The following is a 16364-nucleotide window of genomic DNA, read 5'->3' on the forward strand; positions in this document are numbered from 1 at the left end:
AAGAAATGAAGAGAATAATGACAGAACTAGGTATCCAAGTATTCTAGTGTTACCTGAGAGACCGTCTATCTAAAATGGCGGCCACGTCTATGATAGCCATCTTCCAGTCCGCCAAAAGGATTAAACAACATCAGAATCTTGTCAAACATTAGCATATTCACCAGACTCTTCCGCTGTCTTTTCCTGTTAGATTCCCGTGCATACTGCTCCTTGATTGCCTTGTACTGATCTTCAAGGGAAGCAATGTGCATCTCTTGCAGTTTCGCGATGTTTTGTGCATTGGCTATAGCTTGCTCATTAACCATTCGCTGGAGACTAATTTCCTGCTCGTGCTTGGCTTTGTAGTCGAGCATTTCCTTCTCTGCCTGTAGAAGCTGTCCTTGTAAATCCTTCAGGCGTTGTTCAACCGCTGGGTCTGTAGTGGCTGCCAATGTATCTTCAAGATTAGAGACCCTTGAGAGGAACTTTGTCTGCTCGCGAGTGGCGATTTGGCTCAGAGAAAGCTTGAGCTGATTGCTGTTGTTCCGGAGCCTTTCTACTTTGGAGTCTGCTGCTTCTTTCTCTTGCTTGAACATGTTGACAGCCTCTGTATCTTGCTCGGCTATAGCCTGCTGTATGTTTTTCTTGAGCTCTGCGATTTCTTTCTCATGCCTCTCGCGGGCCTCGAGCAAGTCCTTTTGCAAGTAGCGACCCGCGTCTGTTCCATCCAGAGAAAGGTTTTGGTCCACCATCTGTTTTTGTATATTCAAGACAGCGCCGCCGTCCCTGTCGACAAGTTCAGAGATGATGGAAAGTGCTGAAGCCGCTGAGCCATCATGTTCCTTCATGATACTATTCTTCTGGATCATTTCACCCCAAAACTCAGGATATCTAAGTTCCTCGCAGCGTTGGAGGCCAATCTCATGCCCGCCTTCCATGGAGTCCAGACTAGACCACATAGTAGTAGCAAGTACAACACGGTCGAAAGCGTCCGCGCCGCAGAGATTTTGCAATATGCGAATATTCTTGAGACTGGATCCCGAGACTCGCGTGTCTGTAATGCGGTGAAGATAGATGATCCCGGCGAATTGTATCTTCCGGGAGTACATGGCAGCCAGATAGAAGGCGATTTCTTGCAGTATTTCAGAGTCAGGACGGTTTGTGTCATCGAAGCCAGGCGTATCAAGAAGATAGACTGTGTGGCGGTCCTTGTAGTTGAAGTTGTAAACGCCAACGTCAGTAGTGCCTGCCACAGTAAGTAAGGGAGAACAGCATAGAATGCCGAGGGACATTACATGATTGTAAATTGTGTCCGATGCCAACATCCTCACCTGTAAGCAAGGAGATGAAGGTGCTTTTCCCGGCTCCGGTTCCTCCCATAAGAGCGACCACAACGGCGTCCTCACTATCGGTTCTCGCTCAGCTTTGTGTATTTTCTCGAGAAAGTCAACACGACAAACCTGAATTCTATGCCATCTCTGAGTTGCTCTTTTGAAATCGAGGCCATCGGTTCCGCGCTGCAATCGGCTGCGTCTTCGGTTTCAGCCGTCGCCATTAGGACATTCTGGTCCTGTGAGAGTAAAGGCGTTGCTGTCATTGTGCAAACTGAGTAGATATCAGGATTACAGGGTTGACTCGCGGAATATCAGATGGCAGACGATTTCTAGTAGGCCGCCATCGAATCCACAGCCAAGACTATCTCTTGGTAACCGAAGAGGGGAAAAGGCCTCCCGCATGTATTAGTGAGGACGTGCCGCTGCAGGGCCCGTTCCAACCAGCTTTACTGCGTGACATCGGTTGAGACTGTTTAAAATGACAGGCTGAGAGAGAGCCACATCATCAACGTCGATACACAATATGCAACTGATGCGCTGTTCAGCTTGGCTGCAGCTGCAAGTATCCGAGGCGATAACAGAGAATGCGGCTTGTTTGGAGTGAATGCGGGAGGCCAACTGATGGATGGGCAGTGGAGCATCCATTGCCAAGTCGTGATTGGACGAATTTGAGGATTTCCCAGAATATCTTGTTTCGGGAGTGACATGCATGAGCGCCCAGTTTAGCGCCCCAAGTATGTACATGCATCTCACCGAAGCCCACTGTTACATCTCATTTGCTGGCTGTCTGTACACGCCTTGTACATCCATTGAAAGCAGCGATATCGGGTACCCAACGAATACATAGTCATTGTTTCAGGTACTGCTACTTTGCAAGCTGAACTGCCAAGACTGCCACATAAGAAGAGCCCATGGCGGTTGCTCGAGCACAACTATTTCCAACTCTTCATCTCTCTTTCAAGTAACAACAAGGCAATTTGTACAATGCCCGGCAAAAATTCAGACGGCATCCCTCCTGTCCCCCCCAGAAACGAGTGCGGAAATGCCAAAACCGCCAGCGCTATCGTATGTGCTACTCGATAACATGTCCGTATTTTAGGAGACCGAGCGCTAACGGGACTTGAAGGCCGGACGATGTTGTGATTGCCGTCATGGGAGTCACTGGCGCTGGAAAGAGCACCTTCATATCGCTCTTTGCCAAAGACGCCCAGGTCGGACACGGGCTCCAGTCCTGTATGTATCAAACCACGTATTCCAAGGGCATAAACATCAAAGGCGATTGATTAAGCTAACTTGATTGCATCTAGGCACCGCCAATGTCAGCATCCACGCCGCCACCGTAAACGGTCAGAAGTGTTACTTGGTTGACACTCCTGGCTTCGATGATACCAACAGACCCGACTCAGAAATCCTCCGCGAAGTTGCCAACTGGCTAAACATTTCGCACGAAGCCAAAATTAAGCTGGCGGGCATTATTTATCTTCACCGGATTTCCGACAACCGTCTAGGCGGGGCGGCCATGAAGAACTTGCGCATGTTCAAAAGGCTCTGCGGAAGAGACAGTCTGGCTTGTGTTGTGCTGGCTACAACGATGTGGAACAAGGCAGATCTCTTGGTAGACGAGCAACGTGAGAAGGAGCTTCTGAACAGACCTGATTTCTGGGCCGACATGGTGAAGCAGGGAAGCCAAGTCTTCCGGCACGACAATGGCAGAGAATCCGCAACAACAATCATGAAGTACATCTTTGGGAAACGGCACCGCGTCACTCTGGACATCCAGAAGGAAATGGCCAGCGGCAAGACGCTGGATGAGACGGGCGCGGGCCGGGAAGTGCAGACAGACATGACGGTGCTGACAACAAAGCATGAACAAGAAATGAAGACTCTTCGCCAGGAACTGCAAGAGGCGAAAGACATGCATGACTCGAGCGCCATCGCAGAGATCAACCAGCTTCGCACCGAGCTGGCGGACAAGATCCGGAGTGACGAGGAGGCTCGGAAGACCATGCAGGTCAACATGGAGACACTGCGAGCGGAGCGGGAGCAGGAGCTGAAGCGACAGCGCGATGAGGCGCATAAGAGAGAGTTGGACCATCAGAAAGAGATGGCGGATGCCAAGATGAAGCTGTTGGCAGCCAAGCATGAGAGCGAGGCAGAAGCCCAAAAACTGCAGATGAAGATCCACATGGCGCAGATGGAAGCCGAGGCTGCGAAACGGGATAGAGAACGGGCAGAGAGGGAGAGGGACTCGCAGGGGGGTTGTATAGTCATGTAGTCAAGGAGAGTCTATGGGCTTATAATCTATACGCATAATACATCGTTGCTTTTGGCCGTTTCATCATGAAGATGTAACCGTTGGCCGGAGCAGTTACTACATCATCACTTCTCGTCTTCTTTTCGATCTTTTCGAAATGATTCAATCTATGTATCTGTTTGCCAATAATCTGCGTCTTACTTTGAGCCTTCTACTTTTGAAGACGAGCTGATCCTTGTACAGCGGCAGCTAATACTCCAAGTCTCCAACATCCACCTACCGCTATGTACACTGAGTGGAGCTTGATGCTCAACAACATGTCGCTGCCTCAACCCATGGATGCCACGTACGAAAAGGAATGGATGCTGATGTCTAGGGTGTATATGTAGAAATGTGTCTCGTGAAAGGTGCTGCTAGTAAAGATGGAGCAGAGAGACGAAGCTGGCGTGATGGCTTGATAGTACACTACCCCTGAATAGAATTTGTTCAGTATTAGAGGAGTAGAAGCGTTTTCATGTAGCTCATTTTACTCGCCTATATGTTTTCCCTGGTAACGCTACTTTCCTCGTTGGCTGTGACCGGTCCTTTCTTTCCATTTTACCAACTTTAAAGGCGGAAAAGCTAGTAGAGGATATTTGGCGCTGGATTAGTATACCAAGCCTTGTCGTTCAGGGCCGTTTGTTTATATTTTTCGTTGCTACATCACGCATGCTATCTTTCATATCATCACATTCAGCATCAAGTATTGTCGATAACTCGCTCGTCATGGTGATGTTCGGCCCAAAGCGCCTGCATACCCAATACAATTCTCTTCCTGGGTGGCTACGCCCTTTCCTGAGCAAAGTTAGCGAAGAGATTCCCCCCAGAATCACCAGAGACTAGGGTTCTCAACGCTGTCGAGCTGGAGCTGAGCTGGAGGCTCTCACCTTGTGACCGGCACTTTGAGACATTCTCAGACACGGAGACAGACACGGAGCGCCCAACCAGAGAAACCACCAAGGCTCCTTACAGCAAGATTGGTGCCGGCACTTGCGGCATCATCTTTGCGCAAGAGGAACAGCCTTTTGTGGTCAAGGTGGCCAAAACAAACGGCAACGCATTGTGGAACGACTTTGGAATGCACGCTTCCATTGCCGACCAATTCCGCATTTGGAACGTCGTTGAAGTCAAGATCCCGGCCTGCTACTACTTTGTCCCAAAGGGGCATTCTTACTTTGACGACAACCCGTCGCTTGCACAAGCAGCCGGGCAAGTCTTCAATGTGCCCAATAGCGCCCTCGTCACCGAGCGGATCTTTCCACTGCCCCTAAAGACTCGAAACCTATTGATTGACAATTTCTGCTCAGAGCAGGCCAGAAACGCCGCCCGTACTGACCCGGCAAACAGAAACTGCCTGGTGCGAGTCTATCTCGGCTCAATGCACGGATTGGTAGGGCGCTACTTTTCCCTTGAAAACTTTAGGCTGCACTTGAATCAGATGGACAAGCTCAAGCTGGACGCAAAAGCCATTGCGGGACGGATCGCTACTGCTCTTGCAGTCATGCATTGGGCGGCAAAGACGGATGCCCGGGATGTGGAATTTGTTTTGGCAAGTTCCTCGCACAAGATTTCACAAGGCTTCACCGGTCTGGAGATGCGATCTCTTAAGAAACCCACATACACTGGGCCGCGATCCAACATTCACGACGACTTCTTTACTCGAACTACCGACCTTTGGGTTTTGGATTTTAACCAGGTGCAGCCAATCACCATGGACGCAAATGGCGTTGCAAAGGCCGTTGAAGCCTACAAGCTCAACGATCCGTATTTCCCACGGCCACTGCGGGAATCGAGAATTGAAAAGGTTGTGTGGAATGAGTTTGTTGAGCAGTATCTTGGTGCGGCCCATACGATCATCAGAGAGGAGGCAAACACAAGACTGCTGCCACTTCCGGGCAAGTTTATTAGCGGGCTGATTGCGCTTGAGCGATACAAACAGCGGAGGGACCAGTGATGCTAACATTGGATCGGTTGAGACTGGCTAGAATAGGGATCGGATTGGATAGAAGAGTTACAGTATAGAATGACAATAGACAAGTTGCCTCTCTTAGTCGGCTCTTTCGTCGGTGCCTCCACTAAACCATCTACAATGCGTTCTGTAAAAGGTACCTCAAATGAGAGTGAGCGGCTCGTGCCGTCAAACCGAATTTTAGACTGCGATTCACCGCTGGCTGAAGCCAATCGTGGCTTGACTTGGCGTTCAGCCTCTTTTTAATTCAGTGGGAAAGCCACTGGGATGCTGACCAGGTTTTGGCTTTCGGGGCTCTAATTTGCGTGGTAACGAGATGGTTCTAGTAATTGGTAATACAATTTGGCCAAGATATAATATATACACTTAATTGAGAGATGACTAATATCGTACGCCCTAGCTACCAACATACCTAGGAGTATCGATTCATGGATTGAACGCGATAGCTTCACCTGGGCTTTCCACCTTGGGCAGCCAACAGCGCCAGCGCCGACAAATCCACCTTGTTAGCCGTGATCAAAACCTTGAAACACAAAAGCACCGATGAACAGGCCACAATGAGTTCTGTCAGGCACTCCGACTGCTGGTTCGAGTACGCCGCAATCAGTGCGTTGACGTAGTTGTTGTTAAAGTGCAGCAGATCGGCGCCGTTTGCAAGCAGAAACTTGACGGCCACAATGTCGCCACGAGCGGCGGAGATGATCAGCGCCGTGTTTCCATCCTGGTCGGGGAGATTGATGTTGGCGCCCCGGTTGAGCAGCGTCTGCAACGACGTGGTTGGAAGATATGCCGCGGCGTTGATGAGCGGCGTCGACTTGTCTGGGCCGCCAAAGACGTTGAGCAGGGCGCCGGCGTTGACCAGCGCGTCCAGGATCTCTGCTTGTCCGCGTTTTGCAGCGGCGATGATGGGAGGCGAGGCAATGCCAGAGCCATAGTTTGGGTTGGCGCCGTGCCGGAGCAGCAGCTGCACGATTTCGAGATTGCCGGATTCACAGGCAGCTTGGATGGCGCTGCCCTGGGGAAAAAAGGGGCTGATGGCGTTGACGTTTGCGCCGCATTGAAGAAGCAGCTGCACAATGTGGGCATGGCCTTGGCCAGCGGCTATTTGAAGGGCCCAGCCTTGAGTGTGGTTGGGGTTTGCGTTGGCGGCGAGAAGAAGCCTCGAGATGGTTTCTGTGCCGTCAAAGGCAGAGGCCGTCAAGGCATTGCCGTACTCGTACATTTTGCCGCTGGGATCGTAGAGCACGGCATTTGGATCGGCTCCATATTCCAGCAAGAGCTTCACAGTGGATTCCTTTTCGCCATCGGCTGCGTGGTAGAGGCCTCCGTCAAGGGCGCCTCTCGAGATTGCGCCGCCTGCATAGTTCCAGGCCATTCTGACCACCTCGTCTTGGTCCTGGTTGCATGCCGCAGCAGCGAAGAATACTTTGTCGACATTGAGGCCCCAGCCTTGGCACTTGTTCATGAGGATTTTGAAAATGTCCCAGTAATTGGAGATTTGGCCAATGCCATCCAAGATCAGCTGGCAGTTGTTGTGTAGAACGGGACGCCGAATTGGATGATCCAGAAGCAACTTGAAGCGCACAACTTTACCAAGACTTGCCGAAACGAAAACGGCCTCGAGATAGTCGGGCTCTGGAATGTTCCCCTGGAAGCTGTTCATTAAATACTCAAACATTTCGTCGTCGGCAATCATGGCTGCCACTGTCAACTGTCTCGGTATTCGATCGGGACTCTCATCAACCCTGGTCAAGGATACCTTTTGTTTATCGTAACCAACGAGCAGCTTGACAGCAGAGATATTGCCCGATGCAATAGCCGCGTTAAGAACCGGGCCATCCCTGGTAGTCATGGCGTTTGGATTGGCGCCTTGGTGAAGCAGCTTTTGCATGACACTGATGTGTCCCCGAGCAGCCGCCATGAAGAGAGGCGTCTGGTGATCGACATCAATGCAATCGTCGACGGGCGCGTTACTGCTAAGAAGCTCATGAACTGTGTTTACTCGACCATACCATGCCGCCAAATGCAACTAGTAATTCTTGCTTAGTATCACCACAAAACTGAGACCCCAATGCGGGCACTTACGGGTGTGTTCCATAGCTCGTCTCGCTGTGTAATCTCCTGCTTGTAGCCATTGCGAATCAAGGCTGCAACAAGCTGGCTAAACCCAACTGAAGCCGCCACATGCAGTGCGTTGAAAGTTTTGCAACGGAAGCCGGCCAAGACGGTAGTAAGGTGGCAATATCCAACCAACCAGCGCCACCTGACGAGGGAGCCGGGTTTCCAGAAATCTTCAAGGCTCAGCTCATCGGCAATGTCGAGCGTTGCCTTGCTGGCATGATGTAGCCAGTGCTTGACAGCGTATGCTGCCGCAATGCTCTTCTCAATCCTGTCTAGAGCATGCTGACCTTCCTGATTAAATCTCAGTGCCTCCATGTCATCTTTGGTCATGACAGTGGCAGTTGAGCCGACTTCCAGCTCAACTTGGGGATAGCCAAAGACTTCTTTGATGTGGGAGAAGCAGCGGTGGGCCAAGACGCCCTGCTGCCACTTAATTCCTTCCCTCGACAGCCCCAAAAGTGCTTTTGCATTCTCAAAAAGATGCGTCTTGACGACTGCATTGATGAAGCTTACTGTTGGATTGGCGCCGTCAGTTGGCTGTGTACAGAGCAGCGGTCTGCATTGCCCAATGATGTTGTGCAATTCTGCTCTTTGTTCATCCGTGGATGAGAATCCGGCAAGCACTCCAAGCTCCATCTCACTCGGGTCTTCGTAAGTTAATACCATTGTGCGGAGAATTTCCTTCATTTTCCCTGCGTTATCCCTATTGAGCTGGAATATCTGTTTCCAGGCCTGGCTGAGAAGCGTTTTGAGGTCCTGGGGCGTACTTTCGAGAATGTCACGAACAGTAAGATCGCTATCTGTCGACAGCTCCTCGAGCTGGATACACAAAATGTCGATCCACTGGGTGTTTTGAGCTCGTCTTCCGATGAGACTGCTCGCAAAGTACGATAACGCCTTGTTGTATCTCTTCTTCTCGCCAAGAGCAGTCACCTTCTTCTTGGCATGTCTCTCCAGCTCGCTCTGCACTTTGCTCTTGTGCTTGGGATCGCCGAGGTCAATTACTCGAACAAGTTGGTTATCATTGGAGACATTGGGAAAGTCTTCAACGCTTTGACTTGTTAGAAACCATCTAGTTTTGACGTGTCGCTGAGATTGTCCAGCGCCTAATTCGGTATTGATGTAGCTCATTAATTTCTTGGTCGACTCAGACTCGGCTGGCAGGGTATGCAGGTTGTTGAGGACAAAGTAGACTTTGTTGCCAATCAATGGATCTGACAGCATGCCTTGAAGTGACTGCCATAGATTCTCCACCGATGCTTTTGCTTCAATCTGCTTCGTGGCTTCATCGTCTGTCTTTTGGCGCTTGGTAAACTTTGCAGCGTGCGGTGCCAAAGTTTCCCTCTGGCTCAGCAGCTGCCTGATGAGTGATTTGAGGACATCTTCTGCAGTCGAATAGTCCGATTCTGTATCGCAGAAGAAATAGGCGAGCATGTCATCTTCGCCAGCATTATTCTTTGCGTACTGTACCTTTCTGATGCCATCAAGGACGGCCAATGTAGCGCTGGTCTTTCCACGGCCCTCTCGGCCACGTATGAAGAGACAGTCGACCGATTTTTCATCAGCCAATGTCTCGCCTCCAAGCCAGCTTTTATACTCGTCTTCTGAAGAGATCCAGGACGATGGGACAAATGACTGCAACAAAACCTCCTCCTTTCTCCTGATTTGTCCGCCTTCCAAAACATTCATGATGGCGCTGAGCATTGGCAGGTCGATGTTTCTGACTGCATTCAGACGACTCTTGACTGCCGATTGAGCGCCATCCACTATTTCTCTCAACGGCTTCTTCACTTGAGCCCACAGCCCGTCTTCCTTCAAGTTGTCAATCTTGACGAGACCTCGATGGTCGCATTGCAGTCCCGTTGTCTTGCAGCTCTCAAGCGTCGCTGATTCCGGCTTCACAAACATGGTGGTTTTGCCCTCTGGGAGGTGGAAATCTTGGAGCTGTACATCGCTGAGCCCGTTGATCATCTTTAGCAGCTTTGTAATATCACTTTCGCGCTGCTCCCAGAAGCAATGGCAAGAGATTGTCTGATTGTTTGTAGTTGCCAGACGCGTAAACTCGATTCTCAATTGGCGCAGCTCTCTATTGTCGGCTTGGAGCAAGTCCAGCAATGTAGACTCAATGGCGCCCTTGTCCTGCTTTTCTGCTGCGGCCGCATACGCAGTGATTGACGAGAATATCGACGCGCCTCTGAATGGAGTGCCAAAGAAGATGCAACCAGTCGTGGTGTTGAATATGTCTCTAGACGTTCCGATGTCTATTGATGCGAGAATGATGGCTTTTGCAATCACGAGGCCTCCCATGCTGTGGCCAATAAACACAATGGGTCGGGCTTTGCAAGTCTTTGAAACACAGAATTAGTCACAGAGCCGATCATGGAATCCCTGCAGATGCAAATACCTCTCTTTTGGCACTCAAAGCTACAAGTAATGTGTTTGCAAGATTTTCGATGTCTTGCTTGACTTTGAAGCCCCCGACATACGCCGACTCGTATTTGTAGAGCAGCAAGCGCGCTCGAGGAAACTGGCTTTGGATTCCCGTCTCGTCCTTCATCCAGTTAAAGTCTGAATTGCTCGATTTCCAAGACTCTATTGGATCTGCACCCAGCCCCGGCACAAATACAATGTCGACATCCAACGAGATGCTCTTCTTCTCTTTCTCGGATGGAGATGCCGCATGCTCTTCTTCTAGCGGGTAAATCTGTACCACTCTCTGGTCGGATACCTCGTATCCTTTGGGGGCCCGCTTTGGCGCACTGCTGCTATTTGGATCGGCCAAGTTGATCTTTTGGCTGCTTGCCGCCAGCATGGCCTGATAATCGGCCGACGACATCTTTGTGGCGTTGGAGAATGATGTAAAAAAGATGGTATAAAAGATGGTCAACAGACTTTCGGTAGCCTTGAAAGACGTGTATCTTTTCAATATTGCACGGCGGGCTTAAACAGTGGCAATATTAAACATGGAGGCAGAATTTCTGGATATTGCGGGAGTTGGGCGGGGTTTATAAACACGATATAGCCTCGCACTCTGAGTTGGCAGTAAAAGAGCCCGAGCAGCAACACCTCCAACCATTGCCAAGCCTCGGTACCGAAGCATGTCGATTTCCCCGCGTAGTTTGAGAGCAGCAATGACTCCCATTGAAGCCTGAAACTGATATACGCATTCTTTCGGGCTTTTGATTGACGCTGGCATAGAAACTAGAGCAACCCGGCAGTTATGGAGTCATCTAACACGTCATAAATTTTATGCGCGAGGGCTGGCTGCCCGATAATGGCTGCAATGCCATCGTATAACCACCTATGGCTTCAGGTCAATCACCAATGCACTTATGTGACACTATTGCCGGGATTATACCCATCAATGAATCGCCTTATTTGATAAACTCCACAAAGCCAGAGTGTGAACCTTGCCATTCAGCTGCACAGGTCTGAGCTGAGACGTCCATCCCACCCTATAGTCGACGTATCATATGCGGGGATGCCTAACCAATGCCGAGTCTTGGGAGAGCATATGCAAAGACTACTTGATACTACTTGTAGCAGCAACAGTACTATCTAGGTTTTCCAGTCCCTGTGAGCGTATTTGCCAATCGGATCGCCAGGAGGATGACAGCTCAACAGTTGTTCTCTATTAGTGAGTTTGATAGGAGCTGAAACAGGGATCAGTGATTTTGGGCGGTAAGCCTCACCGAAGGGCTCAGTCATTGGTCAATGACTACGAAAATACGTGGTCCCAGTAATGCTCAATTCGCGAGGCAAAAATGTCAGTTCTGCGGAGCAATTCACTCATCGCAACCAAGTTGTTTGTTCAATCATTAAACCAAGATTGATCAATATTCCCTCAACCAGTAGGTTCATTAAGCTCCGCTGAGAATAGGCTATTTAGCGAAACCTCAGTTGGATCAAGATGTATATGGCTTTTCTCGTTTCGACGCTTTCGCAAATTCGTATTACAATAGCTGGTCTTGCTACAGTATACCGGCGCTTGACCTCCCCATCTAAACTAATCACGAATTGATTGCAGTGAGACATGCCGGTAACCTGCAGATCCATGTGGTATCAGGTATATAATTCGCTTGTGATCCTACCACTGCTTGCATGCCACGTTTGTTTGCATATACAGTTGTGGCTTTGGCGAGAACAATGGGACCAATCCAGCGCCCATATGGAAACATGACACAGAGAGCGATCCATTGCGATACTGCTACGTGATTTGATACCAGCGGCGTCTAAATTCTGATTCGTGGATGGAGACTGGGAATGCCCTGCCACAATGGCTGCGGGGTTACGATATTCTTGCCACAAGGCAGCCTAACCAAATCCTTGGATGACTATGGAGTACATGCCCTAGTTGGCCTATAAGGCTGCCAAGGTCCGTCTTGGATCTCAGAAAGTCTTCAGGGCCATTTCCGTGGTAGCGTATGTGAATTATTTGCGGGTAGGCAGCATCGCCAGGCTGCTGCTTCATATCGCTTTGGACTGGCCTTTGCAGTACATGTCGGTCATTTATTTTCACGGCCGTCATGGGAAAACGCCATGAAATGGCGGTTAGAACAATACGTAGGTGCCTGCCAAGACACGGCTGCCGACCATGCTTGTGAGGCCATCACGTCGAGCAAATGCTAATCGAGAGAAATGTAGTAGAAGAAAACGAAGATTCTGTTATAGAGATTGACAGTTCAAAGGGGCTTGGTAAGTGCAACCTTTTTTTACCATGGGTATCTCTGCATCAAATGCGTAGTAGTAACGCGCTTCATTGGTGCCCTATAACTTTACAATTTGCTGACCTCAAGTCTCACCTTAGAACCTCCATTTGCCGAGGAAGAGAAAATCTTGAGAGAAGAAGACCTCGTGCTTCCCGGTACATACCACCACAAAAGGAATGTCATAAGCATCAACAATGATGTCGCTTCCTCAGTCAAGGGCTACATGGTATGCGATCTTGATGTTACGCGCTTGAACAAAATCCACAAGCATCTCTGGTTAGCCGGACTGCCATCAGCTTCTCGAGCATTACACAACCAAGTCAGAGTCGGGCGTGAAATCATCATCACTGAGAGCGCGGATCTTCACATCGTTTGGCGCGACAACGTCGTGACCTTGAAACCACTGCCTGACTACTTGCTCAGCTATGCGACCTGGATCAACACACTGTGCAAGGATGAGGACCTCTATCGGAGTGCGAGAGGGTTCCTCTATTCTTACACTTGGCTCATAAGCAGCAAAAGCGATCTGCGGATTGCACATGCAAAAGGTCTAATATCGGAAGACATCAAGTGGGAACATTGGGCTCCATTTTCTGCAGCTGTGGTTTCGCGCATCCAAGGAGATCCGAGCAGCATCAACCAGAGATACATTTACGGCGAACTACGTCTCAAACGGCTGAATCTCATCTACAGGTTTAGCAACGCATCAAACTTCAAGACAATGATCCGAGGATACGAGTACGGCTATCATCAGTACTCGACTTACTTTGAGAGAAACTTTAAATGGGTGCTGACGGCCATCATCTACATCACCGTGGTGTTGACGGCAATGCAAGTGGGACTGGCCACGACACAATTGAACACAAGCGCAATGTTCAACCGCGTTTCATATGGATTCACGCTGTTTTCCATTCTGGCTCCGTTGATTACGCTGGTCATTGGAGCAATTATCATGTTGATATTGGCGGTGTTTAACGTTCGGCACGCGCTGGGAGAAAAGGCCAGGTCACACCAGTAGCTGGGTCTTTGAGCATGATTGTCATGATGCATACAAACATTAACAAGGAAAGGAGTTAGAGCATTTAAGCAAAGCGAATTATATATTTTGGATGCGTTGGAAGCATTTATTTAGCAAGCGTTTATTCTATGGGAATTATTAAAAAAGTCCTCTGAAGGCTACTCTAAGACAAAGTCTATCCGTGAATTCTCATTCAGACATTCGATCGGGTTACAAAACACTCAATTTTAGCTTTTTCGTGCTATATCTGCTTTGACGATAGCATCTCAACCTCGCGAAGCACTCTGTCGTCCGACTTCCACATGAGACGCAGCCAAGGCGGGTACTTGAACCAGAGAAGCATTCGCTTGGGTTTCACTATGACGTGGAGATGCAAATGGTGAATCGAAACAATGTCGGGATAGTAGATGCTGCCTATCAGTGGCCGTCGACCTCGATGGTAGCCAGAGTGTATCCAAGATGGGGGTATATCGGGACAGTGCTCCTGAACCAGGCGGCGTTTCACTTCATCCATGGATTGCACTGTTTCCATCAGCAAACGTCATGGAAAGTGTTGCAATAATGATACTTACAGAGTTGTAGATGTGAAGAGTCGAGATTCTCAATATCTCTCACGGCGTGCTCCTTGGGCAGAATGAGCCAGTGTATCTGCCCTGCCAGGCGTCGATTGCTGATGACGATGAGTTTTTCATCCTGGAAGAAACTGTTAGCACGCACCCTCGCAGCCAAATCAATGCCATAAAACACACCTCGTAAACTATCTTGGCGAAATTCTTGCGGTCGCAGAATATGCAGACGTGCTGTTTCCGCTCCGTCCATTCGAGATTGGTGAGGTAGTAGAAAATCCGCCTGAGCGTCTCCATTTCGGGCGCCAATCGCAGACACGATGTGATGAATTTTCTATGAGGCCAAGATGCAGCGGCCTCTTCATATAGTCGAGTCGTACAAAGAGGCTTTGCTGAGGGAGCACAGACTGTGGCTCGTGATGGTGTTCTTTGTTTGCCGCGGTGAAAACGCCCTGGAGCCTGGCGCTGGAACGGCTTGTGGCTGTGCGGCTCAACAAACGGAGAGAGGCAGCTCGCGCCGGTATAGCGGGTTAATGACGGCGAGACATGCTGAATCTTTTATCTTGCAAGAGCCTAGACCGCCGTTTAGTTTTGAGATATGGCCATCGTGGGAGCCATGTGAGAGATGCCTGACAAAGGCTCGTTGATGCACAAAGGCTGTTCTGCTTAGGTACGGAGACAGTTCAACGAGTGTAACAGCCTAGCGCAGTCAGTCTCCATATCTTCAGCCCAACAGAAGGAAATTACTGCTTGACCCCGCAGCAAACGCGAGGCAGACTGGCAGACTGACTTTGTTCATTTTCAAGACAGCTGTTGGACTTTGGAATACAATGTTTCATATGGGTATAGGATTCAAAGAGTATGAGATAGGGCCAAAACAGGCTAGACAAAGCCCAATACAAGATTGAACTTGTGATGAACACTCAATTCCGTAAATGGTCCAGCACATGCCGATATCCAATCAGCGTCACCTGCACCTCCGGATTCCTCAAATCAGCCTCCTCCCAAGCCAGAAACCGCTCAAAGCCAGCCTTCTCAAGCACCCTCTGGCTACCGATATTGTCCAAGAGCGTAAACGCAGTCACCTGCTCCGGCGACGATTCCTCGCCCTCTTCAGGCAAAAGAGTCCGCCGGTCGACTTCAAGCTCTGCCTCTGCGCGGGGCAACTTGCACCACGACTCCAGCCATGCCTTGACGAATTCGGTGGCGACGCCCTGGCCCCAAAACTCGGTCCGGATCATGTATCCGATGGCGGGCCAGCCAAACATGGAGACGAGCTGGTGGCAGCCGCCAATGCCAATCATCTCTCCCGTTTCCTTGAGGCAGATGGCACAGTTGAACGTCTTCTCGTCGTTGGGAGGCAGAAACGGGCTGAGTCGCTGCCGCGTCTCTTGCAGGTCCTTGTCGGGCCTGCCTTGGGGACTGTTGGCCATGACCTCGGGCTGGGTCCGCAAGATATGCAGGCTGCGGGCATCTTCTGGAACAAGAGGCCGGATCAGTAAGCGGTCTGTCGTGATTGGCGATCGAGTGGCGTTGAGTGGCAGCGGGCGCGCAGGCAAGGTTGTCTTGACCGTGGCCCATTTCGGCTTAGAGGTTGCCATTTTGTGATATCCTTCAAGAATCTTATGGTGACACTTTTTGCATGCGAGTCTTCCGATGCTCAATTATGAGTTGTGAATATCTCTCATATTTTCTTGCTAGGATGCGTAGATCCTCGAGTTTCCCAGAAGGGCTAAACCCGATCCTTCGCAGTTTTAGCTCCCGCCAGCTGGCTTTGAGCAGCACAGTAGGACCTCTATAGCGCCTCTTACAGTGTCCATTGCTGCCTGCATCCCACTGAAGCCCCGAAGATTGAGGCCAGTGGTCTGACTTTTGGCGGGGCTTTGGTCAGAGAAGTTGAAGGCTGGCGATGGAAAAGCCGACAATTTGGCCTTTATGTTGCTCTTCTTCAACTGCTGCCTTCTTGATGCTATCGTAGAGAACGTGCTTTTGGAAGTAGCGACATTGTCAATCTGTATTTTTACAATTTTATTTTCATAAAACTCTCTACAGCGAATAGCGCATTTAATTGCAAAGCCAATTGGCAAAAGATCAACAATTGATATCATTTGCCATTGCTTTGCGGACTTTGTGGGCTTATGTAGTGAGATCAGCACTCTTTGGCGATGAGGTGGCAGCGACGTGGAGCGATCGAACATGAAGCTTGTCTTACACGCCCCGCCCTTAGTATTGAGGACTACCTACAGCATGCACATACTTGACCTTTTCATTTCAACTCCATCATGCCCTCTGTCCTTTAGCTATTTTTAGTTAAGACCGCCGCATCTATTTTCCCTTCGAGTACCTTGTAGATCCCTCTCTCGGCTGCATGGGCG

General features: G+C 49.8%; 8 protein-coding genes across 9 annotated transcripts; 3 read left to right on the top strand and 5 right to left on the bottom strand.

Moving 5' to 3' along the window:
• Positions 1-62: 62 nt before the first annotated feature.
• Positions 63-1867, bottom strand: TrAtP1_002425 (uncharacterized protein). Of its 2 annotated transcripts, XM_014085394.2 has the most exons (3): positions 1440-1867; positions 1275-1384; positions 63-1225 (listed from the first exon to the last, which is right to left on the bottom strand). In XM_014085394.2, exons 1-3 carry the CDS (start codon positions 1574-1576, stop codon positions 66-68), a joined length of 1407 nt encoding a protein of 468 aa, XP_013940869.2. In that variant the 5' UTR covers positions 1577-1867; the 3' UTR covers positions 63-65. The 2 variants fall into 2 exon arrangements, with proteins under 2 accessions (XP_013940869.2, XP_065967541.1); XM_066111466.1 differs by having other exon boundaries at positions 63-1384.
• A 209-nt stretch (positions 1868-2076) lies between these two features.
• TrAtP1_002426 (uncharacterized protein) lies at positions 2077-3678 on the top strand. Its single transcript, XM_014085393.2, has 3 exons — positions 2077-2378; positions 2440-2546; positions 2621-3678. The coding sequence occupies exons 1-3, from the start codon at positions 2356-2358 to the stop codon at positions 3586-3588; spliced, it is 1098 nt and encodes a 365-aa protein (XP_013940868.2). The 5' UTR covers positions 2077-2355; the 3' UTR covers positions 3589-3678.
• Positions 3679-4332: 654 nt separating this feature from the next.
• Positions 4333-5560, top strand: TrAtP1_002427 (uncharacterized protein; the record flags this gene model as incomplete). Its single annotated transcript, XM_014085045.2, has 2 exons — positions 4333-4340; positions 4450-5560. 2 exons carry the CDS (start codon positions 4333-4335, stop codon positions 5558-5560), a joined length of 1119 nt encoding a protein of 372 aa, XP_013940520.2.
• Positions 5561-5868: 308 nt separating this feature from the next.
• Positions 5869-10884, bottom strand: TrAtP1_002428 (uncharacterized protein). The gene is made up of 3 exons (XM_014085392.2): positions 10101-10884; positions 7661-10042; positions 5869-7604 (listed from the first exon to the last, which is right to left on the bottom strand). Exons 1-3 carry the CDS (start codon positions 10530-10532, stop codon positions 6024-6026), a joined length of 4395 nt encoding a protein of 1464 aa, XP_013940867.2. The 5' UTR covers positions 10533-10884; the 3' UTR covers positions 5869-6023.
• Positions 10885-11990: 1106 nt separating this feature from the next.
• Positions 11991-13512, top strand: TrAtP1_002429 (uncharacterized protein). Its single transcript, XM_014085391.2, has 3 exons — positions 11991-12259; positions 12341-12391; positions 12504-13512. The coding sequence occupies exons 1-3, from the start codon at positions 12223-12225 to the stop codon at positions 13421-13423; spliced, it is 1008 nt and encodes a 335-aa protein (XP_013940866.1). The 5' UTR covers positions 11991-12222; the 3' UTR covers positions 13424-13512.
• A 152-nt stretch (positions 13513-13664) lies between these two features.
• Positions 13665-14286, bottom strand: TrAtP1_002430 (uncharacterized protein; the record flags this gene model as incomplete). Its single annotated transcript, XM_014085390.1, has 3 exons — positions 13665-13945; positions 13996-14116; positions 14173-14286. The coding sequence occupies 3 exons, from the start codon at positions 14284-14286 to the stop codon at positions 13665-13667; spliced, it is 516 nt and encodes a 171-aa protein (XP_013940865.1).
• Positions 14287-14479: 193 nt separating this feature from the next.
• Positions 14480-14788, bottom strand: TrAtP1_002431 (uncharacterized protein; the record flags this gene model as incomplete). Its single annotated transcript, XM_066111467.1, has 2 exons — positions 14480-14689; positions 14780-14788. The coding sequence occupies 2 exons, from the start codon at positions 14786-14788 to the stop codon at positions 14480-14482; spliced, it is 219 nt and encodes a 72-aa protein (XP_065967542.1).
• A 124-nt stretch (positions 14789-14912) lies between these two features.
• On the bottom strand, positions 14913-15590 carry TrAtP1_002432 (uncharacterized protein; the record flags this gene model as incomplete). Its single annotated transcript, XM_014085389.2, has 1 exon — positions 14913-15590. The coding sequence occupies one exon, from the start codon at positions 15588-15590 to the stop codon at positions 14913-14915; it is 678 nt and encodes a 225-aa protein (XP_013940864.1).
• Between the last annotated feature and the right edge of the window lie 774 nt (positions 15591-16364).

This window comes from Trichoderma atroviride, chromosome 1 (assembly GCF_020647795.1).
Source record: "Trichoderma atroviride chromosome 1, complete sequence".
NCBI lineage: Eukaryota > Fungi > Ascomycota > Sordariomycetes > Hypocreales > Hypocreaceae > Trichoderma > Trichoderma atroviride.

Bases quoted from the DNA above. Each gene is read 5' to 3' on its own strand.
- TrAtP1_002428 (XM_014085392.2), bottom strand. From the start codon at position 10,532: ATGTCGTCGGCCGATTATCAGGCCATGCTGGCGGCAAGCAGCCAAAAG. The intron at 10,043-10,100 runs GTATTTGCATCT...TGTGTTTCAAAG, and splicing joins CTTTGAGTGCCAAAAGAGAG to ACTTGCAAAGCCCGACCCAT. The intron at 7,605-7,660 runs GTAAGTGCCCGC...AAGAATTACTAG, and splicing joins ACGAGCTATGGAACACACCC to TTGCATTTGGCGGCATGGTA.
- TrAtP1_002429 (XM_014085391.2), top strand. From the start codon at position 12,223: ATGGGAAAACGCCATGAAATGGCGGTTAGAACAATAC. The intron at 12,260-12,340 runs GTAGGTGCCTGC...AGAGAAATGTAG, and splicing joins AATGGCGGTTAGAACAATAC to TAGAAGAAAACGAAGATTCT. The intron at 12,392-12,503 runs GTAAGTGCAACC...GTCTCACCTTAG, and splicing joins TGACAGTTCAAAGGGGCTTG to AACCTCCATTTGCCGAGGAA.
- TrAtP1_002426 (XM_014085393.2), top strand. From the start codon at position 2,356: ATGCCAAAACCGCCAGCGCTATC. The intron at 2,379-2,439 runs GTATGTGCTACT...CGGGACTTGAAG, and splicing joins CCAAAACCGCCAGCGCTATC to GCCGGACGATGTTGTGATTG. The intron at 2,547-2,620 runs GTATGTATCAAA...GATTGCATCTAG, and splicing joins CGGACACGGGCTCCAGTCCT to GCACCGCCAATGTCAGCATC.
- TrAtP1_002425 (XM_014085394.2), bottom strand. From the start codon at position 1,576: ATGACAGCAACGCCTTTACTCTCACAGGACCAGAATGTCCTAATGGCG. The intron at 1,385-1,439 runs GTTTGTCGTGTT...GAGAACCGATAG, and splicing joins AGAGATGGCATAGAATTCAG to TGAGGACGCCGTTGTGGTCG. The intron at 1,226-1,274 runs GTAATGTCCCTC...TTACTGTGGCAG, and splicing joins CGGACACAATTTACAATCAT to GCACTACTGACGTTGGCGTT.